At 40.5% G+C, this 24163-nt stretch overlaps 1 protein-coding gene across 3 annotated transcripts in view; it reads right to left on the bottom strand.

Moving 5' to 3' along the window:
* Positions 1–8665: 8665 nt before the first annotated feature.
* LOC132394191 (tudor domain-containing protein 7-like) overlaps positions 8666–24163 on the bottom strand; it is a 137687-nt gene continuing 122189 nt past the window's right edge. For all 3 annotated transcript variants that reach the window (XM_059970033.1, XM_059970031.1, XM_059970034.1), the window contains 4 exons: positions 22986–23096; positions 22402–22895; positions 13524–13684; positions 8666–9205 (listed from right to left, as the gene is read on the bottom strand). In XM_059970033.1, coding sequence (XP_059826016.1) covers positions 8985–9205; positions 13524–13684; positions 22402–22895; positions 22986–23096 — 987 coding nt within the window. In that variant the 3' untranslated portion in view covers positions 8666–8984. The remainder of the gene's footprint in view (positions 9206–13523; positions 13685–22401; positions 22896–22985; positions 23097–24163) is intronic.

Genomic DNA, 24163 nt, shown 5'->3' with positions numbered 1-24163 from the left:
ACCCATTATCAGCCTACCATCCTCCCCACTGTGCAATACAGCACTACCCATTATCAGTCTACGGTCTTCCACTCTGTGCAATACAGCACTACCCATTATCAGTCTACCGTCCTCCACTGTGCAATACATCACTACCCATTATCAGCCTACCATCCTCCCCTCTGTGCAATACAGCACTACCCATTATCAGTCTACCGTCCTCCCCTCTGTGCAGTCAACAGCCTCCCATCTCACATTAAAAACTGAGAATGGACTGAACCAAATAAATACAGTCCTACAGCGCACTGTCATGCTGGGCTGAGAGAGCTCCAGCGAGATTGCTAATGGGGCTGCTCAGGCACTGCTAACCACTGCAAGTGGTCTTGCATTACGCAAAGTTCAAAACGTTATATTTAAATTAATCTCTCACAGAACGGTTGAGAAACCCTGCTGTGGACTACGACCACCAATGAAAAAGCTAGAGAATTGGAGAGTATGTAGAGTGGATTATAAAGTGGTACCTTTATGCCACCCAGCTTCTCATAGCTATTTAATTGTCTATATTTCTAAATAGAGAGAAAATTTAAAAATCTGAGGTGAAAAGGGACTTGAGAGTCCTTGTGCAGGATTACCCAACAGTTAATTTGCGGGTTGAGTCTGTGGTGAGGAAGGGAAATGCGACGTCAGCATTCACTTCAAGAGGACTAGAACATAAAAGCAAAATGTAATGTTACACTTCATGAAGCACTGGTGAGGCCTCACTGGGAATTGTGAGCAGTTTTGGGCTCCTCATCTTTGAAAGGATGTGCTGAAAATGGAGAAGTTCAAAGGAGGTTCATCAAAATCATTCCAGGAATAAAAGATTGGTCTTAAAATACTAAACCTGCTACCAATGCAGGGAATAAACCAATTTTACATGTTAAAATACTTCTGTCCATTTAGACAACAAGGGAAATCCAACAATTGTAGAAATTTGAGTGAAGCATGAAAAACTTGTATAACAAAATATTTAAACGGGATGTTCAATTCAAGCTCAAAATTAGTTTTGAAGTTAGCGGAACTACAAGGAAGGTTAACAAAGAGGAGGTAATTAAATTGTATCTTAAACATAACAAAGTCCATAATTGCAAGGTATTATGGTATGGTTGCCATAACAAAGACACCCAAAACAAGACTTAGAATAATCATAATACAAGCAAGCAGAATCAGTTTGGATTTATTAAAATAAATTATGTTTAACAAAGAGTCAAGAGAGATTGAAGATGCTAGATATCTGTATTAATACACACAAAATGCTAGTGTTCTGATGAAGGGTCTTGGCCTGAAACATTAACTCTTCATTCCCTGTTCCATTTTGCACATGATGTTCAACTAATTTTAATTAGTGCACTTTTTGATGATGCAACAAGCAGGAGAAATAAAAGGAAATGGTGGTTGTTATGTTGCAAATAGATTTCCAGAAGTGATTGATAAGGTACTTAAAAATTTACTGCCCCGAGAAAAAGATTATGACTTTGGGTGTAGTGTGCTACCACGCAGAAATGATTGGCTAACTAACAGATTCTAATTTAAAAAAAACATTTATTTGCATCACTGGTTCCAAACATGAGGATACAATTTTTATTTATGTGCAATCTCAGTGTTTGCAAGATGAAATATTTAAGTATGGCAAGTTCCTTGTAGCTATTGGTAATTTAACTTCAAACATCTCCTTTAATCAGAATCACGTTTAATTACACCAACATGTCATGAAATTTGTTAACTAGCAGCAGCAGGACAATGCAATACATGATATAGAAAAACAAATAAGTAGATTGCAGTAAATATATATACTGTATACATATGTGTATTAAAGTTAAATTAAAAATAGTGCAAAAACTGAAATAATAAGTAAGATAGTGTTCATAGAAGGTTAAATGTCTATTTAGAAATCGGATGATAGAGGGGAAGCAGCTGTTCCTGAATCAGGCTTCTGTACCTCCTACCTGATTGTAACCATGTGAAGAGAACATGTCTTGGGTGATTGTGGTCCTTAATGATGGACGCTATCTTTCTGTGGCACCACTCCTTGAAGTTGTCTTGGATACTACAGAGGTTCATACCCATGATGAAGCTAACTAATTTTCAACTTTGTGTAGCTTATTTTGATCCTATGAGGTAGCTTCCACCCTCCCCCACACCAGAGTGATGCGGCCTGTCTGAATGCTCTCCACGGTACATCTGTAGAAGTTTGAATGTCCTAGGTGTACGTCCTCTTTTCTCCATCTGAGATTCTACCAACAATGGTCATATCATCAGCAAATTTATAGATGACATTTGAGCTAGGCCTATTCACACAGTCATGGGTACAGAGAGAGTAGAGCAGTGAGCTAAGCACACATCCCTGAGTTGCACCAGTGTTGATCATCAGTGAGGGGTTATTAATACCAATCAACACAGATTGTGGTCTTCTGATTAAGAAGTCAACAATCCAATTGCAGAGGGAGGTACAGGGAGCCAGGTTCCATAGTTTATCAATCAGGAGTGAAGAAACAATGGTGTTAAACACTGAACTATAGTCAATAAACAGCATCCTGACACGGGTGTTTGTATTGTTCAGGTGATCCAAGACCATGTGAAGAACCTTTGAGATTGCATCTTCTATAAACCTATTGTGGCAATAGGCAAGTTGCAGTGGGTCCAGGTCCTTGCTTAGGCAGGAGTTGATTTTGGCCATGACCATCCTCTCCAAGCATTTTATCACCGTAGAAATGAGTGCTACTGGACGATATTCATTAAGGCAGCTCACACTACTCTTCTTGGGCACCGGTATAATTGTTGTCCTTTTGAAGCAGGTGGGAACATCTGACCTTAGCAGTGTGATATTGAAGATGTCCTTGAATACACCCGCTAGATGGTTGGCACAGGTTTTCAGAGCCTTGCCAGGTACCCCATCGGGTCCTGTCACCTTACAAAGTTTTACCTTGTGATGCAACAAACTACAAGGTCAGAAGAGCAAAAACAACAAATTTCAAACCTGCATGGCAGGACTCAGCCATGGTGTAGTTCTACTTGGATTATTGAAATTATTTTAACTGGCAATTGCTCCTGTTGGTAACGAAGAACAAAAACTGCATAGTATCAGCTAAGTTGCTAGCCTGATCCAAAATTATGTGGAAGTATTAAAGAACTGTTTGTACAGGAAAGATTTTAGATAATGACAAAAGCATGAATTTATTCAGTCTAGAGTTCAATACCCATTGTAAATTTCTGAGCACAGCAAGGTGGATATTATTCAGCTAAAATATGAATGCATTCAGGTAGAGTCACAGCACAGAAACAGCCCGTCGGCCCCTCCAGTCCTTGCAGCCTGATTTTCTGTTTAAGTCCCATCTACTTGCACTCAGACTATAACCCTCCATACCCCTCTCCTATGTGTACCTACCCAAACTTCTCCTAGTGTTGTAATTGTAAACATTGCATCCACCACCTGCACTAGCAGCACCTTCCTCTCTCGCAACATCCTCTGAGTGAATATCTTCCTCTTCAATATTTTACTTTTCACCCTAAACCTATGATCTCTAGTTTCACTCAAACTGAGGGGGGGTGGCAAGCTTGAATGCATTTATCCATTCTATACCCCTCAATTTTGTATACCTCTATCAAATCTCCCCTTGTTCTCCTAAACTCCAAGGAATAAACTATTAACCTATGAATATTTCCTCATGATTAGTCCTTAAGTCCCAGTAACATCCTTGTATTTTTTTCCTGCAATCTTTCAAGCTTTTTGACATTGGTAGGTGACCAGAACTGCACATAATACTTCACATTCAGCCTCACCAACATCTTATACAGCTTCAACATAATGTCCCAACTCCTGTATTCAATGCATGAAGAACCATATCTACATGAAATGCCACTCTCAAGGATCTGTATTCCCAGATGTCCAAGTTCCACCACAGTTCAAAGTAAATTTATTTTCAAAGCACATACATCACCATATACAACCCTGAGATTAATTTTCTTGTGGCATACTCAATAAACCCAATAACCAAAATAAACTCAATGAAAAACTGCAGCAACAGAGCAGGCAAGTGTATGAAAGACAACAAAATGTGCAAATGCAAAAATAAATTAAATAATTAAGCAATAAATATCGAGAATATGAGATGAAGAGTCTTCCAAAGTGAGTCCATTGGTTGTGGGAACAGTTCAGTGATAAGGCATGTGAAGTTGAAGGAAGTTAGTTCAAGAGCCCAATGGTTAAGTGGGAATAACTACTCATGAACCTGATGGTTCCAGTCCTAAGGCTCCTGTACCTTCTTCCTGATGGCAGCAGTGAGAAGAGACCATGACGTGGGTGGTGGGGGCCCTGATGACAGATGCTGCTTTCCCACATTTCGTGTAGATGTGCTCAGTGGTGGGGAGGTGTTTACCCATGATGGACAGGGCCGTATGCACTACATTTTGCTTTTCCGTTCAAGGTCTTTTGGTGTTTCCATACCAGGCTGTGAAACAGCCAGTCAGTATACTCTCACTCCATGTTGGTAGTCGTAAAGTTTTAGAGTCGTGCTGAATCTTCACAAACTCCTAAGGAAGTAGAGCTGCTGCTGTGCCCAGGACAGGTCCTCCAAAATAACACCACCAAGGAATTTAAAGTTACAGACCCTCTCCACTCTGATCCCCCAATGAGGATGGACTCATGGACCTCTGGTTTCCTTCTCCTGAAGTCAATAATCAGCTACTTGGTCTTGCTGACATGGAGTAAGAGGTTGTTGCTGTGGCACCAGTCAACCAGATTTTCAATATGCTGATTCTTCACCACCTTTGATTCAGTGTAAAGTGAGTAGAGCAGAGGGCTAAGCACACAGCCTTGTAGTGCACCCGTGCTGATGGAGATTGTAGAGGAGACATTGTTATCAATCCAAACTGTCTAGTGTTTGCAAGTGTGGAAATCAACATAGAACAATACAGCACAGTACAGGACCATCAGCCCGCAATGCTGTGCCGACCCTTAAACCCTGCCTGCCATATAACCCTCCATATACCTGTCTAGTAGTCTCTTAAATTCCTCCGTATACCTGTCTAGTAGTCTCTTAAATTCCTCCATATACCTGTCTAGTAGTCTCTTAAATTTCACTAGTGCATGTCTCCACCACCGACTCAGGCAGTGCACTCCATGCACCAACCACTCTGAGTGAAAAACCTTCTAATATCCTCCTTGAACTTTCTACCCCTTACCTGAAATCCATGTCCTCTTGTATTGAGCAGTGGTGTCCTGGGAAAGAGGCGCTGGCTGTCCACTATCTATTCCTCTTAATATCTTGTACACCTCTATCATGTCTCCTCTCATCCTCCTTCTCTCCAGAATAAAGTCCTAGCTCCCTTAATCTCTGATCATAATGCACATTCTCTAAACCAAGCAGCATCCCGGTAAAACTCCCCTGTACCCTTTCCAATGCTTCCACATCCTTCCTATAGTGAGGCGACCAGAAATGGACACAGTACTCCAAGTGTGGCCTAACTGGAGTTTTACAGAGCTGCATCATTACCCCGCGGCTCTTAAACTCTATCCCTTGAACTATGAAAGCTAACACCCCATAAGCTTTCTTAACTACCCTATCTACCTGTGAGGCAACTTTCAGGGATCTGTGAACATGTACCCCCAGATCCCTCTGCTCCTCCACACTCCCAAGTATCCTGCCATTTATTTTGTACTCTGCCTTGGAGTTTGTCCTTCCAAAGTGTACCATCTCACACTTCTCCAGGTTGAACTCCATCTGCCACTTCTGCATCCTATCAATGTCTCTCTGCAGTCTCAGACAATCCTCTGCACTATCCACACCACCACCAACCTTTGTGTCATCAAAAAACTTGCCAACCCACCCTTCAACCCCCAATCCAGGTTGTTAATAAAAATCATGAAAAGTAAGAGGTCCCAGAACAGATGCTTGTGGGACACCACTAGTCACAACCCTCCAATCTGAATGTACTCCCTCCACCACCACTCTCTGTCTTCTGCAGGCAAGCCAATTCTGAATCCACCTGGCCAAACTTCCCTGGATTCTATGCCTTCTGACTTTCTGAATAAGCCTACCGTGTGGAACCTTGCCAAATGCCTTACTAAAATCCATGTAGATCACATCCACTGTACCACCCTCATCTGTATGCCTGGTCACCTCCTCAAAGAACTCTATCAGGCTTGTTAGACACGATCTGCCCTTCACAAAGCCATACTGACTGTCCCTGATCAGACCTTGATTCTTTAAATGCCCACAGATTCTGTCTCTAAGAATCTTATCCAACAGCTTTCCCACCACAGACATAAGGCTCACTGGTCTATAATTACCCAGACTAACCCTACTACCTTTTTTGAACAGGGGGACATTTGCTTCCCTCCAATCCTCCAGTACCATTCCCATGAACAACGAGGACATAAAGATTCTAGTCAGAGGCTCAGCAATCTCTTCCCTCGCCTCGTGGAGCAGCCTGGGGAATATTCCCTCAGGCCCCGAGGACTTATCCATCCTAATGTATTTTAACAACTCCAACACCTCCTCTCCCTTAATATCAACATGCTCCAGGACATCAACCTCACTCATATTGTCCTCACCATCATCAAGTTCCCTCTCATTGGTGAATACCGAAGAGAAGTATTCCTTGAGGGCCTCACTCCTTCCACAGCCTCCAGGCACATCTTCCCACTTTTATCTCTAATCAGTCCTACCTTCACTCCTGTCATCCTTTTGTTCTTCACATAATTGAAGAATGCCTTGGGGTTTTCCTTTACTCTACTTGCCAAGGCGTTCTCATGCCCCCTTCTTGCTCTCCTCAGCCCCTTCTTAAGCTCCTTTCTTGCTACACTATATTCCTCAATAGACTCATCTGATCTTTGCTTCCTAAACCTCACGTATGCTGCCTTCTTCCATCTGACTAGATTCTCTACCTCACTTGTCACCCATGGTTCCTTCACCCTACCATTCTTTATCTTCCTCACCGGGACAAATTTATCCATAACATCCTGCAAGAGATTCCTAAACACCGACCACATGTCCACAGTCCCTGCAAAAACATCCCAATTCACACCCGCAAGTTCTAGCCTTACAGCCTCATAATTTGCCCTTCCCCAACTAAAAATGTTCCTGTCCTCTCTGATTCTATCCTTTCCCATGATAATATTAAAGGCCAGGGAGCGGTGGTCACTGTCCCCCAGATGCTCTCCCACTGAGAGATCTGTGACCGGACCCGGTTCATTACCCAATACTAGATCTAGTATGGCATTCCCTAGACGGCTCGTCAACATACTGTGATAGGAATCCATCCTGGATACACTTAACAAATTCTGCCCCGTCTAAACCATTGGAACTGATCAGGTGCCAATCAATATTAGGAAAGTTAAACTCACCCATGATAACAACCCTGTTATTTTTACACCTTTCCAAAATCTCCCTCCCAATCTGCTCCTTGGTATTTCTGCTGCTATCAGGGGACCTATAGAATACTCCCAATAGAGTAACTGCTCCCTTCCTGTTCCTGACTTCTACCCACACTGACCCAAAAGAGGATCCTGCTACATTACCCATCCTTTCTGTAGCTGTAATAGTATCCCGAACCAGTAATGCCACCCCTCCTCCCTTCCCCCCCATTCCTTTTAAAGCACTGAAATCCGGGAATATTGAGAATCCATTCCTGCCCTGGCACCAGCCAAGTCTCGGTAATGGGCACTACATCATAATTCCATGTATGTATCCAAGCTCTCAGTTCATCACCTTTGTTCCTGATGCTTCTTGCATTGAAGTACACGCACTTTAGCCCTTCTACCTTACTACTCTTACACCATTTATTCTGCTTCTTTTTCATCAAAGCCTCTTTATATGCTAGATCTGACTTTACTCCATGCACTAGACTTGCAGCTCTCACTTGACCTTTATCCTCCTCCACCTCACCATCTGCTCTAACACTCTGGTTCCCCTCCCCCTGCAAATCTAGTTTAAACCCCCCCCAGAGCAGCACTAAAAAACCTCCCCGCAAGGATGTTAGTCCCCCTCCAGTTCAGGTGCAACCCGTCCCCTCGGAACATGTCCCACCTTCCCTGGAACAAGGCATATTGTCCAGAAACATGAAGCCCTCCCTCCTACACCAACTCCTTAGCCACGTATTTAGCTACATTATCTTCCTATTTCTAGCCTCACTACCACGTGGCACATTTGCATGTACCATTATAATTTGAAGTGGCATCACAACACAATCTCTTCATGAATAAAACAGCATTAAAATGCTCACTTTAAGTTCAGCTTTAATTCTTTGTAGATGTATTATTCAACAACATAAAAATAAATTTGAACCTCAATCTATTCTCAATAAGCACATTTAGGTTTGAGCTTTTACCCATCTCACAAAAAAAGCTATCTACACTCGCCAATATCACCCCAGTGAATCAGATATTAAGAACCACATGAAATATTAGGTTCATCTCCCTTTAATTTCATTGATCCAGTTATAGTTACTATTCTATAGATTTGCTGAGTATGCCCACAAGAAAATGAATCTCAAGATTGTATATGTGACATAGGTATTTTGATAATAAAATTTACTTCGAACTTTTTCAGTTCAACTACCTTGTGAGAAAGTTTTTCCAATCAGTTTATTGAACCCAAACACCATTTTTCTAATTAAGCATTGCACAAGTAAATAAATTACCAAGAGATTGGTTAATTGGTTTCTTTATTCCTACGCAACTCTTCATGTCAAATACACGACCAAAGGCAAAGGCGGATGGCAAACCAATGGCACATTTTCCAATAAACAAATTTCTTCAGTAGTCCAAAGAACAAACAAATCATTCTGTTATGTATTTTTACAGTAAAAGCATGAGGCTTTCAAATCTTTTTATATCACCAACGTACCATTCAAATTCCTTTGAACCCTTTGTAAATAACAGCAAACTAGATTATGTGTTGTGCTCTCACATCAATTATTGCTAATGGTCAGAAATTAAACTTTGAAAGTGTTAAGGTAATCAATGATTATGCAATATTTGACAGCTCTGCAAGATATTCTGTCAGCAGATCATGTATCCAGACATCTGTATCAGGAAGAGATGTATCCACCAGGTAAGTCACTACTTTCCGATCCCAGGAATTTACATTCCCCTGAACAGTCTGTATTTGGGCCACGAGAGGCTTCCTCTCAACATGGTTCCGGAAGACAATCGAAGCTTCCTCTGACCATTGTTCACATTTCACACCTGCAAAATAACGACCCGAAACAACATTTATTAAAACTAGTTTTTGTAAAACTCAACTTGTCCAAAAAAAAACTAAATAACAAGAAACTCAACTTTGTTAAACTTAATTCCAAATTCTCTCCCACTTTTCAAAGTAAAACTAGAAATATAACCTAGGGGTTAACTATCACCTTCAGTCAACATTGTGGTACAATAATTAATGCCTACTTAAGCTTACTGGAGTTTACAAGAATGAAGTGATCTCATGAGATTCCTAGAGGGATTGAGTAAGTGAGAGACTTTCACCCTGCCAGTGTCTGGAACCATGGAACCCAGTTTTAAATTGGCATACTCTTTTATCCTGAGGTCAGAAATGAGAAATATCTTTATGCGAGGCACATGCGTCTGTGGAATTCTCTACCTCAAAGGTATCAAGAACAAGATGGATGCTTCTGACTCTTAGGTTGCTAAAGTTCATTAGATTCTTACTTTCATTTTCTCAAGGCTAAGCATTTCTCAGCTTTATTAATAGCAGCATGAAGTACAAAAAGAATAAGATTTAGTTATTATTAATGACTGCTTAAGACTCTGGGTGTCACACAACTTAAAAGTCCTCATTGAGTTTACACCTGAGATAAGGAACACAGCCACATGGAGAGACAAGAGCAACGAGATCTTATTAACTTAAGGAAGGTAATTCTAAAGCACACTCAAGATAGAATGGTTCCAATAAAGTTAAAGAAGGTCAGGAAAATGGGAGTGTTTGTTGGAGGTCAATCATCCAGCCCAGCACATCACTATGGGTGTTACTCAGGCCAGTGTACTGGGTCCTACTATTTTCAAGTGCTTAATCAATTATCTTGCCATCATTAGGTCAAGATGGAATGCTTGTTAACAATTTTGCAACTTTGAAATCCATTTATAGCTCCATGGTAAATAATGAAATCCATTGTGCATGCAACAAGACTTAGACAACTTTCAGATATTGTATGTACTGATAATAAATGGCAAGCAACATTTATATTTAAAAATTCTTGGCAACAACCATCTCCATCAGGAGATAATATAACCACATACACTTGACATTCAAAGCCAACACCCCACTAGCAATATCCTGGCTGCGGGTGGGGAGGGAGGAGGGGATGGGTGGAGGAGTTACCATTGACCAAACACTCAACTAAACAAGGCACATCAATAATATGGCTGCAAGAGCTGTCAGAGGCTCTATCTTCTGGAGCAAGTGATACACCTCCTGACAAAGCCTTTCTGTCATCTACAGAGTACATCAGGACTGAAGCAATACTCTCCATGTGCTAAGATCATCCGCTCAGCTACAAAAGCTTTGAGAAAGCTCAACACCAAGGCAAAGCAGTCCACTGATTGCCAACCCGGCAACCACCCAAAACATTTACTGTCCCCGCCACCGATGCATCATGGCTACTATCAACAAAATGCACATAGGTTCTCTGACAGCACTACCCAATTCCACAACCTACATCAACAAGGACAGTAGAAACACCACCCCCTGCAGGTTCCAGTGCAAATTACATACGATTCTGACTTCATCATATTGTCTTGACAGTCCTTCATTGCCATTAAGTCCTGAAACTCCACATCCCTAACAGCTCCTGCCTTCACCAGGAGGCCTGCAGTTATTCATCACATCTTTATCAAAGGCAATTTGGGATGGAAACTAAGTACCAGCCCATATCCACCTCCCCTCACCAAAAAAAAATTGAGTGGCAATGGCAAAAGTGAGGGGAGAAGCAATTTGAGGAGACATTCTTTTTCCAAATATGACAAGGCATTGTGGTTAGGGCTACACACTGCTGGAAGGGCAGACAGTACAGATGGAATCACAAAAGACACTTTTGCAGAGGAGCAAGTGAAGAGCAAGACAACGGATGGGGGAAGAATTGGACCGATCTTTTCAAAGAGCCTGCACAGGATCAACTGAGTTAAGTGCAATCCGCACAAGTCACAAGGGTCAATGATTAAGAATAGAGCAAGAGGATAAGACATGAAAGAATAGGACCAATCAATTGCGATAGTGGACAACTGTATTGAACAGGAGGAGATGGCAGAGGTACTTAATGAATACTTTGTTTCGGTATTCACTACGGAAAAGGGTCTTGGCGATGGTAGGAATGACTTGCAGCAGACTGAAAAGCTTGAGCATGTAGATATTAAGGAAGAGGATGTACCCCAGGCTACTGTGGGAAGCAAGGGAGATAGCTGAGCCTCTGGCAATGATCGTTGCATCATCAATGGGGATGAGAGAGGTTCCAAAGAGTTGGAGGGTTGTGGATGTTGTTCCCTTATTCAAGAAAAGGAATAGTGATAGCCCAGGAAGTTATAGACCAGTGAGTCTTACTTCAGTAAGTTGATGGAAAAGATCCTGAGAGGCAGGATTTATGAACATTTGGAGAGGCATAATATGACTAGGAATAGTCAGCATGGCTTTGTCAAAGACAGGTCATGTCTTACGAGCCTGATTGAATTTTTTGAAGATGTGACTAAACACATTGATGAAGGTAGAGCCGTAGATGTAGTGTATATGGATTTTAGCAAGGCACTTGATAAGGTACCCCATATGCAAGGCTTATTGAGAAAGTAAAGAAGCATGGGATCCAAGGGGACATTGCTTTGTGGTTCCAGAACTGGCTTGCTTACAGAAAGCAAAGAGTGTTTATAGAGGGGTCATATTCTGCATGGAGGTCAGTGACCAGTGGTGTGCCTCAGGGATCTGTTCTAGGACCCTTACTCTTAGTGATTTTTATAAATGATCTGGATGAGGAAGTGAAGTGATGGGTTAGTAAATTTGCTGATGACACAAAGGTTGTGGGTGTTGTGGATAGTGTGGAGGGCTGTCAGAGGTTACAGCAGGACTTTGATAGGGTGCAAAACTGGGCTGAGAAGTGGCAGATGGAGTTCAACCCAGATAAGTGAGGTGGTTCATTTTGGTAGGTCAAATATGATGGCAGAATATAGTATTAGTGGTAAGACTCTTGGCAATGTGGAGGATCAGAGGGAGCTTGGGGTCAGAGTCCATAGGATACTCAAAGCTGCTATGCAGGTTGACGCTGTGGTTAAGAAGGCATATGATGCATTGGCCTTCATCAATCGTGGGATTGAGTTTAAGAGCCGAGAGGTAATGTTGCAGCTATATAGGACCCTCGTCAGACCCCACTTTGAGTACTGCGTTCAATTCTGGTCGACTCACTACAGGAAGGGCGTGGAAATCATAGAAAGGGTGCAGAAGAGATGTACAAAGATGTTGCCTGGATTGAGGAGCATGCGTTATAAGAATAGATTGAGTGAACGCACTTTTCTCCTTGGAGTGACGGAGGATGAGAGGTGCCCTGATAGAGATGTACAAGACAATGAGAGGCATTGACCTTGTGGATAGTCTGAGGTTTTTTAAGGTGCTTGGAAGTAGGTACAGAGGAGATGTCAGGGGTGTTTTTTTTAAAAACGTAGAGAGTGGTGAGTGTGTGGAATAGGCTGCTGACCCTATCGGAAATGATAAGGTCTTTTAAGAGACTCCTGTATAGGTACATGGAGCTTAGAAAAATAGAGGGCTATGGGTAAGCCTAGGTAGTTCTAAGGTAAGGACATGTTCAGCCCAGCTTTGTGGGCTGAAGGGCCTGTATTGTGTTGTACGTTTTCCAAGTTTCTAAATAATGTCTGACCAACAAAAATTCAGTGTGATTTTCTAGTTAGATGCAATGTGAATTGTACAGAATTATGTAATTTACTGCTGAAAAGCTGTATGAAAAAAAGAGCAAATACAATGTCACACTTAATTTTGAAGTATTAATTTTAACATCTGCACATTATAAACATTATCAACACCAGTTGAAAGAAAATATAAAATAAAAAGACCTAGAACTAATCTCAAGACATGTCCATTTTGTAGAATTTTAGTGTTTAAATAAAGCTATTATCCTATGATTACCACATTATTAGATTTCCTTAAATTTACATTCTGCTTTGGGGGTAGGGGGGCTATGGAACACTATTACAGTGACAGATAATTACTACAATAATTTCCACTCATAAAAACAATGTACTTGCATTCAACTTGGTTACATTTTCATCAAACATTGCAACTTTTATTGAATCAAACATCTAAAATGCAATGAACACCAACCTAAAATTGGTTTAAAATTTAAAAAATATTATTCATTTACAATTTCAGTTCAAGAAATGGTGGACACAAAACAAAGGGCTCACTGCATTCCAGTACACATCAGGAAATGCATGCCACTCAGTGAGAACTTTTGCAATTTAAACCACTATAGGACTGAACACAGCAACATATACACTCTTAACTCACCTGCCAATTGTGCAGTAATGGCTTGGAAAGGCAATTGACGGAATTGTGACACCAGTGCCTGCACCTTCCTACAGCTCACCAGCTCATGCCGGCCATAATCCAATTGATACACAGACACCAAACCATTTGTAAGAATCCCTTTCAGCAGCACACGATACCACCTTTAAATACAAAAAAAGTAACTAGCATAAAATAATGAAGTTATAGAAGCAAAACTAGTTCCCCAAATTTCAATGCAGTTTTTTTAAAAAAAATCATTCAGTACTGTTTCTCAACCTTCACAAATAAATAATTAATTCACTTGAACAGTGATACAAGGACAGAATCACAGAGACCATTCAAAACACATTTTCCTATTTCCTTTGATAAATGTTATTATATTATGCTTATGAAACAAAAGTAGATTGATAAAGTGACCAATTGAAGGCAGCAATATCATAATGTCAAAGTTTTAAGATAAAACCCCATACACACACAAAGCATGTTAATGCTTATTGAGGGTAAAAACAAATACTGCAAATGCTGGAAATCTGAAATAAAAACAGAAAATGCTGTAAGCACTAAGTAGGCCATGAATACAGCCAAACGAAACAGCATTCCTCCAGGGCCAATGTGAAAACACAGTACCAGGGGAGAACTTATTCAAATCTAATCACAGAAAAAGAGTACTAAGAAACCCAAGGGAAAAGGGTAAACAAGTCATCGGGACCCAAGGGTTTTAGAAAAGGCAAATAATCTTAGTTTTTTTTCTCAAATTTTACAGGGAGAGTTGGAGGGAACCTGTAGGTATCACGTATTTAGATTTCCAAAAGGCATTTGACAGAGTGCCACACAAGAGATAAGTGCTTAAATGAAGAGCCTAAGGTATTGAAGAAAGGGTGTTAATGTGGATTGTTAAACTGGCTCTCACATAGAAAATAGAGTTAGAATAAACAGGTCCCTTCATGCCAAATGAAATAAATTTCAGGTTGGAGACATACAAAATAGTGAATCACCCCAGCGAAAGGCTCTTGGCCATATGTTTGCCATTTACATTAATGGCCTAGAAGGAATGAAATGCAACTTTTCCAAACTTGCTGATGATTCAAAAATAGGTGGCAAGGGCACTGAGTCTGCAAAGGAATAGATAAGCAATAATACCAGTGCCCAAGAAAAGGCGTGTTGCCTCAATGATCATCACCCAGTTTATTCACATCTACTGCAATGAATTGCTTTGAGAGGTTGATCATGGCTGGAAGTAACTCCTGTCTGAGCAAGGACATGGACCCACAGCAATTTGCTGACTGCCATAACAGGTCTACAGCGGAATCTACCTCACTGGCTCTTCAACCTACATACAAAGTCGGGATTCGAAAGGTCGAGCATGGTGGGACTATTGCTCCGAGCTGTAATTGTTTCAATGCAAGGGGTGTTGTAGGAAAGGCAGATGAGCTTAGGGTATGGAACAGCACATGGAATTATGATACAGACTTGGTTGCAGGAGGGAAATGACTGGCAGCTCTATGTTCCAGGGTTCCATTGTTTTAGACATAACAGAGCAGGCGAGATGGCATTACTATGCAGGGAACTGTCACAGCAGAGCTCAGTCAGGATAGGCTAGAGAACTCGTCTGGTAAGGCTTTAGGGGTAGAACAAAGGAATAAGAAAGGTATGACCACGTTAATGGGATTACAGTATATTACAGACTACCCAACAGTACACGGGAGCAAATTTGTGGACAGGTCGCAGACTGTTGCAAGAAACACAAGGCTGTGCTGCTAAGTGATTTAAACTTTCCATACATTGACTGGGACTCTCGTGTCGTAAAAGGGGTGGATGGCATAGAGCTTGTTAAATATGTTCCGGAAAGTTTTCTTAATCGGTATATAGGAAGTCCAAACTGGAGACAGTGTGATACTAGATCTCCTATTAGGGAATGAGACAGGTTAGGTGACAGAAGTTTGTGTAGGGGAATACTTTGCATCTAGTGATCATGCCATTAGTTTCAAAGTAAATATGCAAAAAGATAGGTCTGGTCCTCAGGTTGAGATGCTAAATTGGAGCAAGGCCAATTTTAATGGTATCAGAAAGGATCTGCCAAATGTGGATTGGGACAAATTGCTTTCTGGCAAAGGTTTGCTTGATAAGTGAAATTTTGACAGTACAGAGTTTTGTATGTTCCTGCCTTTGAAAAAAAAGGCAAGGATAACAGGTTAAGGGAAGCTTGGGTTTTGAGAGTTATTGAGGACTTGGTTAAGAAAAATGAGGTGCAGAGCAGGTATAGGCTGGCAGGATCAAATGGGGTACTTGAGTATAAGAAATGCAAGAGAACTTTTGAGGAAATAGATAGAGCTAAAAGACGGCATGAAGTTGCTCTGGCAGGGAAGGTTAAGGAGAATCCTAAGGGCTTCCACAGATATTGAGAGCAAAAGGATAGCAAGGGACAAAATTGGTCCTTTGGAAGATCAGAGTAGTAATTTACGCATGGAGCTGTAAGAGATGGGGAAGATCTTAAATGGATTTTTTGCATCTGTATTTACTTGGCAGATGGACACAGTCTATATAAGTGAGGCACTGCAGTAACAAGGACATGGACCCTATACAGATTACAGATTAGAGCAGATTTGATGCTGCTTGTTGTCTTGAGACAAATTAGGATGGATAAATCAAATCCCCAAGACCTGACAAGATATTCCCTCAGGCCCTGTGAGAGCCTAGTGCAAAATCTGTAGGTGCCTTAAGCAGATACACACGTGGGTGAGGTGCCAGAGGATTGGAGGATAGCTAATGTTGTCCTGTTGTTTTAAGAAAGTCTCCAAGAATAAGCCAGGGAATTTTAGGCTGGTGAGTCTGACATCAGTAGTGGGAAAGTTATTGGAAGACATTCTATGGGACTGGATATACAAGAGTTTGGATAGACATGGACTGATTAGGGATATTCAATGTGGCTTTGTGTGTGGTAGGTTGTGCCTAACTAATCTTATGGAGTTTTCAAGGAAGTCACCAGGAAAGTTGAAGGCAAGGTAGTGGAGGCTGTCTATATGGACTTTAGCAAGGCCATTGACAAGGTCCCGCGAGGGAGGTTGGTTAAGGTTCAGTCGTTTAGCATTTAAGATGAGGGAGTAAACTGCATTAGACATTGGCTTATACATGGTTGTCCCTCTGACTGGAGTCCTGTGACTAGGGGAGTGCCACAGGTATCGGTGCTGGATCCATTGTTGTTTCTCATCTGCAAACCCCATTTCCAGAAAAGTTGGGATATTTTCCAAAATGTAATAAAAACAAAAATCTGTGATATGTTAATTCACGTGAACCTTGATTTAACTGACAAAAGTACAAAGAAAAGATTTTCAATAGTTTTACTGACCTTAATTGTATTTTGTAAATGTACACAAATTTAGAATTTGATGGCTGCAACACACTCAACAAAAGTTGGGACAGAGTTAAAATAAGATTGAAAAGTGCACAGAATATTCAAGTAACACTGGTTTGGAAGACTCAACATTAAGCAGGCTAATTAGTAGCAGGTGAGGTATCATGACTGGGTATAAAAGTAGCATCCATCAAAGGCTGTCCTTGCAAGCAAGGATGGGTCGTGGCTCACCCCTTTGCGCCAAAATTTGAGAGACAATTGTTAGTCAGTTCAAAAGGAACATTTCCCAACCCAAGATTGCAGAGAATTTATGTCTTTCAACATCTACAGTACATAATATTGTGGAAAGATTCAGAGAATTCAGAGACATCTCAGTGCGTAAAGGGCAAGATCGGAAACCACTGTTGAATGCGCGTGATCTTCGAGCCCTCAGGTGGCACTGCCCAAGAAACCATCATGCTACTGTGACAATTATAGCCAGCTGGGCTCGGGAGCACTTCGGAAAACCATTGTCACTTAACACAGTCCATCGCTGCATCCACAAATGCAACTTGAAACTGTATCATGCAAGGAGGAAGCCATACATGAACTCTATGCAGAAACGCCGGTGAGTTCTCTGGGCCCGAGCTCATCTCAGATGGACCAAAAGACTGTGGAACTGTGTGCTGTGGTCAGATGAGTCCACATTTCAGCTAGTTTTTGGAAAAAACGGACGTCGAGTTCTCCGTGCCAAAGATGAAAACGACCATCCTGATAGTTATCAGCGAAAGGTGCAAAAGCTAGCATCTGTGATGGTATGGGGGTGCATCAGTGCCCACAGCATGGGTGAGTTGCATGTATGTGAAGGTACCATTGACTCTGAGGTGTATATTAGGATTTTAGAGAGACATATGTTACCATCAAGACGTCTCTTCCCGGGATGTCCATGCTTATTTCAGCAGGACAATGCCAGACCACATTCTGCACGGGCTACAACAGCGTGGCTTTGTAGACATAGAGTGCGTGTGCTTGACTGGCCTGCTGCTAGTCCAGATCTATCTCCTATTGAAAATGTATGGCGCATCATGAAGAGGAGAATCAGACAACGGAGACCACGAATTGTTGAGCAGCTGAAGTCTTATATCAAGCAAGAATAGACAAAATTTCCAATTGCAAATCTACTACAATTAGTATCCTCAGTTCCAAAACGATTAAAAAGAGTTATTAAAAGGAAAGGTGATGTAACACAATGGTAAACATGCCTCTGTCTCAACTTTTGTTGAGTGTGCTACAGCCATCAAATTCTAAATTTGTGTATATTTACAAAATACAATTAAGTTGGTCAGTTAAACTTTTGAAAATCTTTTCTTTGTACTTTTGTCAGTTAAATCAAGGTTCACGTGAATTAACATATCACAGATTTTTGTTTTTATTGCATTTTGGAAAATATCCCAACTTTTCTGGAAATGGGGTTTGTTTATCAATGATCTGGATGATAATGTGGGAAAATGGATCAGCAAATTTACAGATGACACCAAGATTGGGGGTGCAGTGGACAGCGAGGAAGACTATCAGGGCTTGGAGCAGGATCCGGATCAGCTGGTGAAATGGGCTGAAAAATGGTAGATGGAATTTAATGCAGACAAGTGTGAGGTGTTGAACTTTGGGAGGACCAATCAGGATAGGTCATATGTAGTGAAATATAGCGCACTGTGGAGTGTGGTAGAATAAAGTGATCTGGGAAATACAGATCCATAATTCAATGAAAGTGGCCTCACAAGTAGACAGGGGTGTAAAGAAAGCTTTTGGCTCCCTGGCCTTCATAAATAAATGCACTAATACAGGAATTGAATGTTATGTTGTAATCGTATAAGACATCTGTGAGGCCTAATTTGGAGTACAGGCAATCCCCAGGTTACATACGAGTTCTGTTCCTGAGTCCGTCTTTAAGTCCGATTTGTACATAAGTCGGAACGAGTACATCTGGTATTATTTAGCGTCAGTCAAACGTTTGTCTTTGTATATAGTATATATTTTACCTTTCTATGCATATAAAACACTTAAGAAATGTATGTATTCCAATAATTAAACCACTGTGTTGCTTAGTAATAATTGTAGCTTTCATCAGGGCAGGGCCTTTCACATGCTCCATTATTCTCACTTCATCCTTTAAAATTATTCCGATCGTTGATTGTTGTATTCTACCATCCTCTGCTTTCTCATTGAGAGACCAGTCAGTGTGGATTAGAAATAACATCTCCTCCTTGTCGGCAGTCAACACAGTTGCACCTCAAGGACGCATGCTTAGTCCACTGCACTACTCTCTCTACACCCAGGACTCCATGACAGAGCAAGTGCCATCTATAAAATCACTAATGTTACAACTATTGTCAGCAGAATCTTAGCTTGTAATGAGGCGGTGCACTGGAGTAAGGTAGATCAGCTGGTTGTGTGGAGTCACAGCAACAACCTTGTACTTAATGTCCATATGATTAAGTAATTAATTGTTCACTTCAGAAAAGAGAAGTTGAGGGAACACACATCAGTTCTCATCAAAAGATCAGCAGTGGAAAGAGTGAGTGGTTCAAGTTCCTGGGTGTCAACATCTCAGAAGATCTATTCTGGGCACAACAGACTGATGCAATTGTGAAGAAGGCACAACACCAGCTGTATGTCATTAGGAGTTTCAGGAGATTTAGTATGTCACCAAAGACACGAGTGAATTTCTACAGACACGCTATGGAGACCACTCCAAGTGGTTGCATCACACTCTGGGATGGAGGGGCCAATCCACAGGATCATAAAAAGCTGCAGGAACTTGTAAACTCAGCCAGCTCCATCAAGGGCACCAGCCTCCCAGCATAGAGGATATCTTTAAACATTGATGGTTCAAAAAGATAACATCCAATATTAAGATTCCCATCACCGTGGTCATGCTCATTACTAGCATCAGGGAAGAGGAACAGGAGCCTGAAGACACACACTCAATGTTTCAGGAAGTTTCTTCCCCTCAACCATCAAATCTCTGAAAGGTTAATGTACCCATGAACACCAGCTCACTATTTTTGTACTACTTATTTTTTTAATGTATAATGTATCTTTCTTATTGTAATGTGCATTATATTTTATGTATTGCACCCTAATCTGTAAAACAAAAATTTCACAGCGTGTGCCAGTGCTAATAAACCCGATTCTGAGTCTGAGGATGGTTTGAGGCTGGAAGATGAACTGGCAAATGGAGTTTAGTATCAGGAAATGTGAGGTAATCCATTTTGGTAAGGGGAATCAAAAACTTGGATCAACTAAATGGAGAGAGACTACAAATGAGTTATGTTCAGCGGGATCTAGCTCTAGGCCACAAATCACAAAAATGTAACAGCAGGTCTAATATATGAATTAGAAGAGAAAAAAACATGGAAACCATAATTGGGAAGAGGGTGTACTTTAGGAATTGGGAGAACTTGTACAGTACTGTGTGTGTTGATGAGGCCAAACCTGGAATACTAAGCTTTGGTTTGGATCTTTACCTCAAAGGGAATATTACATCATTAGAGTCAGTGCAAGGAAGGCTCATAAAATATATTCATGCATTGAGAGGATTATCCTATCGAGGGGCTAAAGTTTAGAAGGGGCTTGACTGAGTAAATGTTGAGATGTTCTCACCAGTTGGAATTAGGAGCAAGACACATCTACAAAATAAGAAATGTTATTTAAAACTAGTATGTAGCAATTTCTTCTCACAGAAGATAGTAAATCTTTTGTATTCCCTGTCCCCCCCCCAATGGTAGTAGCAGCTAGATTTTTTAAAATGTCTAGATAATTATTTGAAAGATTGAGGAATTGAAGGCAAAAGAGAACTTGCACAAAAAATTGAATAAATCCTGCAGAGGTGAGTCATATCAAATATGAGATAGGTCTAAGGCGGCCTCCTCCTGGTTCTATTTACCCATGTTCTTATGTTCATCTGCTAACCTCCAGACAATGTAGATTTGCCACTGTCAGTGTGTTCTGGAGTTATAGAATATTGCAAGTATTAATTTCAACAGCAACCAGTCTTTAGATCTAAATCTGGATTGTAGATTGAATTTAAAATGCAGCTTAGAACAATGGTCTTCCTGGAGCTGCAGACTGGGGTCGATTGCAAACCAGGAAACATCCATTCATCTGAGATGTCTGCATATGCATGAACACAACTCAGTCAGTGGTAATTAGCATTCACTTTTGGTGTCTGGAGTGTTGATATGAAGATCCAGCTGGTTTGAAATTTATATGTAATTCAAAGGAAGCATTACAAATGCATGGTAACTATAGAAATTGTCCTGCCATTATCTTTAGCAGATAAAAATGTGATGTAATGTTCGGTCAGGGGGCTTCTTTCCAGAGTGACTCCAAATACTGTCAGCTTGAACGTGCTGAATAAAGACTTGTACTACCAACAACTGTCTCTCTGGCAGCTTTCATTGACAGTCACAACATTCATTAGCGAAATAAGAGTTTTTTCCCCCCTGAAGTTAGTTATGAACTGTATTATTCCTTGAAAAGGCATTGATTGAACAGATTAAGGGAACTTTCAGAAAGAAACAGCATGGAGGGAGACCTTCTGGCTGCCAACTTGATATACAACACAATAAAATTAGCTTTTATGAGGAAAGATAGCTCTCTATATCTTGCTTGTCCCAGTACTTTGAAAGATGACTTCTCTAAGTAGGACACTGTGAAAATAAAACATTGTGCTGGGAACATGGGAACTTTTTCCAATGCTAAAACCTTACCCTGGTAAAATCTTTAATATCCTACATTCCAGAGCACTACTGATGTACATATTGTTGCTTATAGCAAAACCTGCTGCTGAATGATGCGTTTTCGGAAGGAATTTTGAGGAATGAAATAAGAGTAGCAAGTTACATTAGCAAGCTGCAAAGACATCCATGTGCAAAAATAAGCAAGCTATTATTTAAGTCATTGTACAAAAAGTAACCTACAGAACTTACCCGAGATGCAAACTGACTGTAGAAGATCAGTCTTGTCCTTCTTCACATGTTGCATGAGAATTCACTCTAAAAATGGCCACTGATGGTTTTTGAGACACAACTGTGGCTTTCTATGTTCAATTCCATTAAACCAATCCCACTGTCCTTATATGCATAAATACCAAACCAAGAGAGTACAAAGATAGATTCTAATGTGCAAGTGTAAATTTAATGTTAAGCTATTAGCTGCTTTTGGCAGCTTCTACATTTTGACACCAAGTTACAAATTACTGTGCTGTATCTTTAAAATAAAGTTCTAAATCGATGATGGATTGTCTACAGTGACTGTTTCTTTTAAAAAGCCAGCTCATGTTGTGCAAATGATATGCAATGGTAGCGAGAGTATTAACGATAGCCCAGTGGCCTCAATTTTTTTTTCAGATAATGGTAGCTGTGCGAGAATGCCTTAAACTTTAGGGCATCCATCTAAAACTGGACAGAGATACACATCTTCATTTTCCTTATAACATTAACCAATAAATTTCTTAGCTTGAAATAAAGAATCTAAAGTACTTACTTGTTATCCAGCTGAGCAACAAATATTTTGTTCTTTTCCAATGGCACAGTCTGCCACTCAATACTGTTGTAATAAAGGACCATTTCTTCCATAAGAACCTCTAACTTATACAGTTCCTGCCAAGGCTGGAAAACAAAGTGGCCTGGATGACAAGCTACTGAAATGAAGACATCCATGTGCTCTCCAGGTTGTGGCAAAGCGAAAGGAGGTGGAAAGGCGTTGCTTGTAATTTGTGGCGCAACCATTTTGATTGGTGCAATTCCCAATTCCTTTGCTGGGCCTTTTGGTTCAAATTCTGATGCAATGTTTGCATCACCTTTATTGCTTGGGAAACCAGAAGAACTTCGTTCGACACCCAGGTAAACGTCTTTCCTATGCTTCCACAGATCTCCATTGGTTATTTTATGATTGATACTACGTTCAGGATTCGGGAAATTTTTTGAAGTAAACAAGTAAATGTGAACTAGTCCTCTGGCATTATCAACTTTCACAATCTGAAATACAATAAAATATAAATAATTACTGCATCTTCACAAATTCAGATTAGCCACTTCAAGTGAAAAGGGCAACATATTCACGCTTACCTTAATGCTGCAGTCAGAGCAATTTAATACAGTATCCCTAAGCCACATTACTGCATCAGGTGTCCACATGCCAATGTTAAATGTGAGGTCTGCCAAGCAGCATTTAATAGCCTAAGATAAAACAACTGACAGTCAATTTCTCAAATTCTTAAACTACAAACCACCCTTTCAACTGAAAGGACATGTGGAAAAACATTACTTAATGTTGAACATCAATATAGTATCAGCAAATAAAATCCAATGTAGGAAACAAACAACTCTTTTTACAAATTGTTAAGAGTAGTGAAAAGCTTGCATATATTACCAAAAGCTTGGATATTGTGGTAAGTTGATGAGAAAATCTGCAGATGCTGGAAATCCAAGCAACACACACAATGTCAGGGAAACTCAGGCAACCTATAGAAAAGAGTAAAATGTCAACATTTCCGACCGAGACCCTTCATCATTTTTTCCAGTCCTGATGAAGGATCTCGGCCCAAAACTAGACTGTTTACTCTTTTCCATAGATGCTGCTTAACGGTAAAATGATTCCACTTGGAGTAGAACTAGAGTTGGAGGCTATATATTTCAATATTACAATAATTACTTTCTTCTATAAAATTCCTTGTCAGAGCATTTAAGATGTGTTGGATTAGGTGTTCTGTAGTTTAAGATCCCTATGCTTGTATTTTTATATAATCACCTATATACATGTAATTGTGTAGTGAATTTTCCAGCAATTACAGTAGAGTTGTTTCAGGAAACCTTAGCTTTCTGTGCCAGCTGTCATGCCACTTTAATCTGGCCATTTTATAGACTAATGGCTGTCACTGAAATTAACTCTAGTCTGAGTATGAGGCTTTTGCTCTGACTTGTCCTTTGTTCTCTCAGCTTGTCTTGTTTGTTTTCCACCCTTGTAACACCCAATAAAACAGCTGTAAGCAATGAGTTTTATGCTTTAGTCCTGACTTCCAAAGATCCTTTGAATCACAAAAACATACATATAACCACCTGCCACAAGGAGTGGTTGAAGCAAACAGCTTTGATACATTTAAAAATTTACTTGGAAATACGGCAGGGAACAATTAAGAGAGAAAAATACAATAGGAGGAAAATGAAGGGTAGGGCGCATCTATTTATGAATATTAATATATGGAGTAGTTTATTGGATCAAGTACCTTGCTTCTATTCTATAAATA

Source organism: Hypanus sabinus, chromosome 5 (genome assembly GCF_030144855.1).
Source record: "Hypanus sabinus isolate sHypSab1 chromosome 5, sHypSab1.hap1, whole genome shotgun sequence".
Lineage (NCBI taxonomy): Eukaryota > Metazoa > Chordata > Chondrichthyes > Myliobatiformes > Dasyatidae > Hypanus > Hypanus sabinus.
Note: the sequence above shows the minus strand (reverse complement) of the source record. Positions and strands in the feature narration are given on the sequence as shown.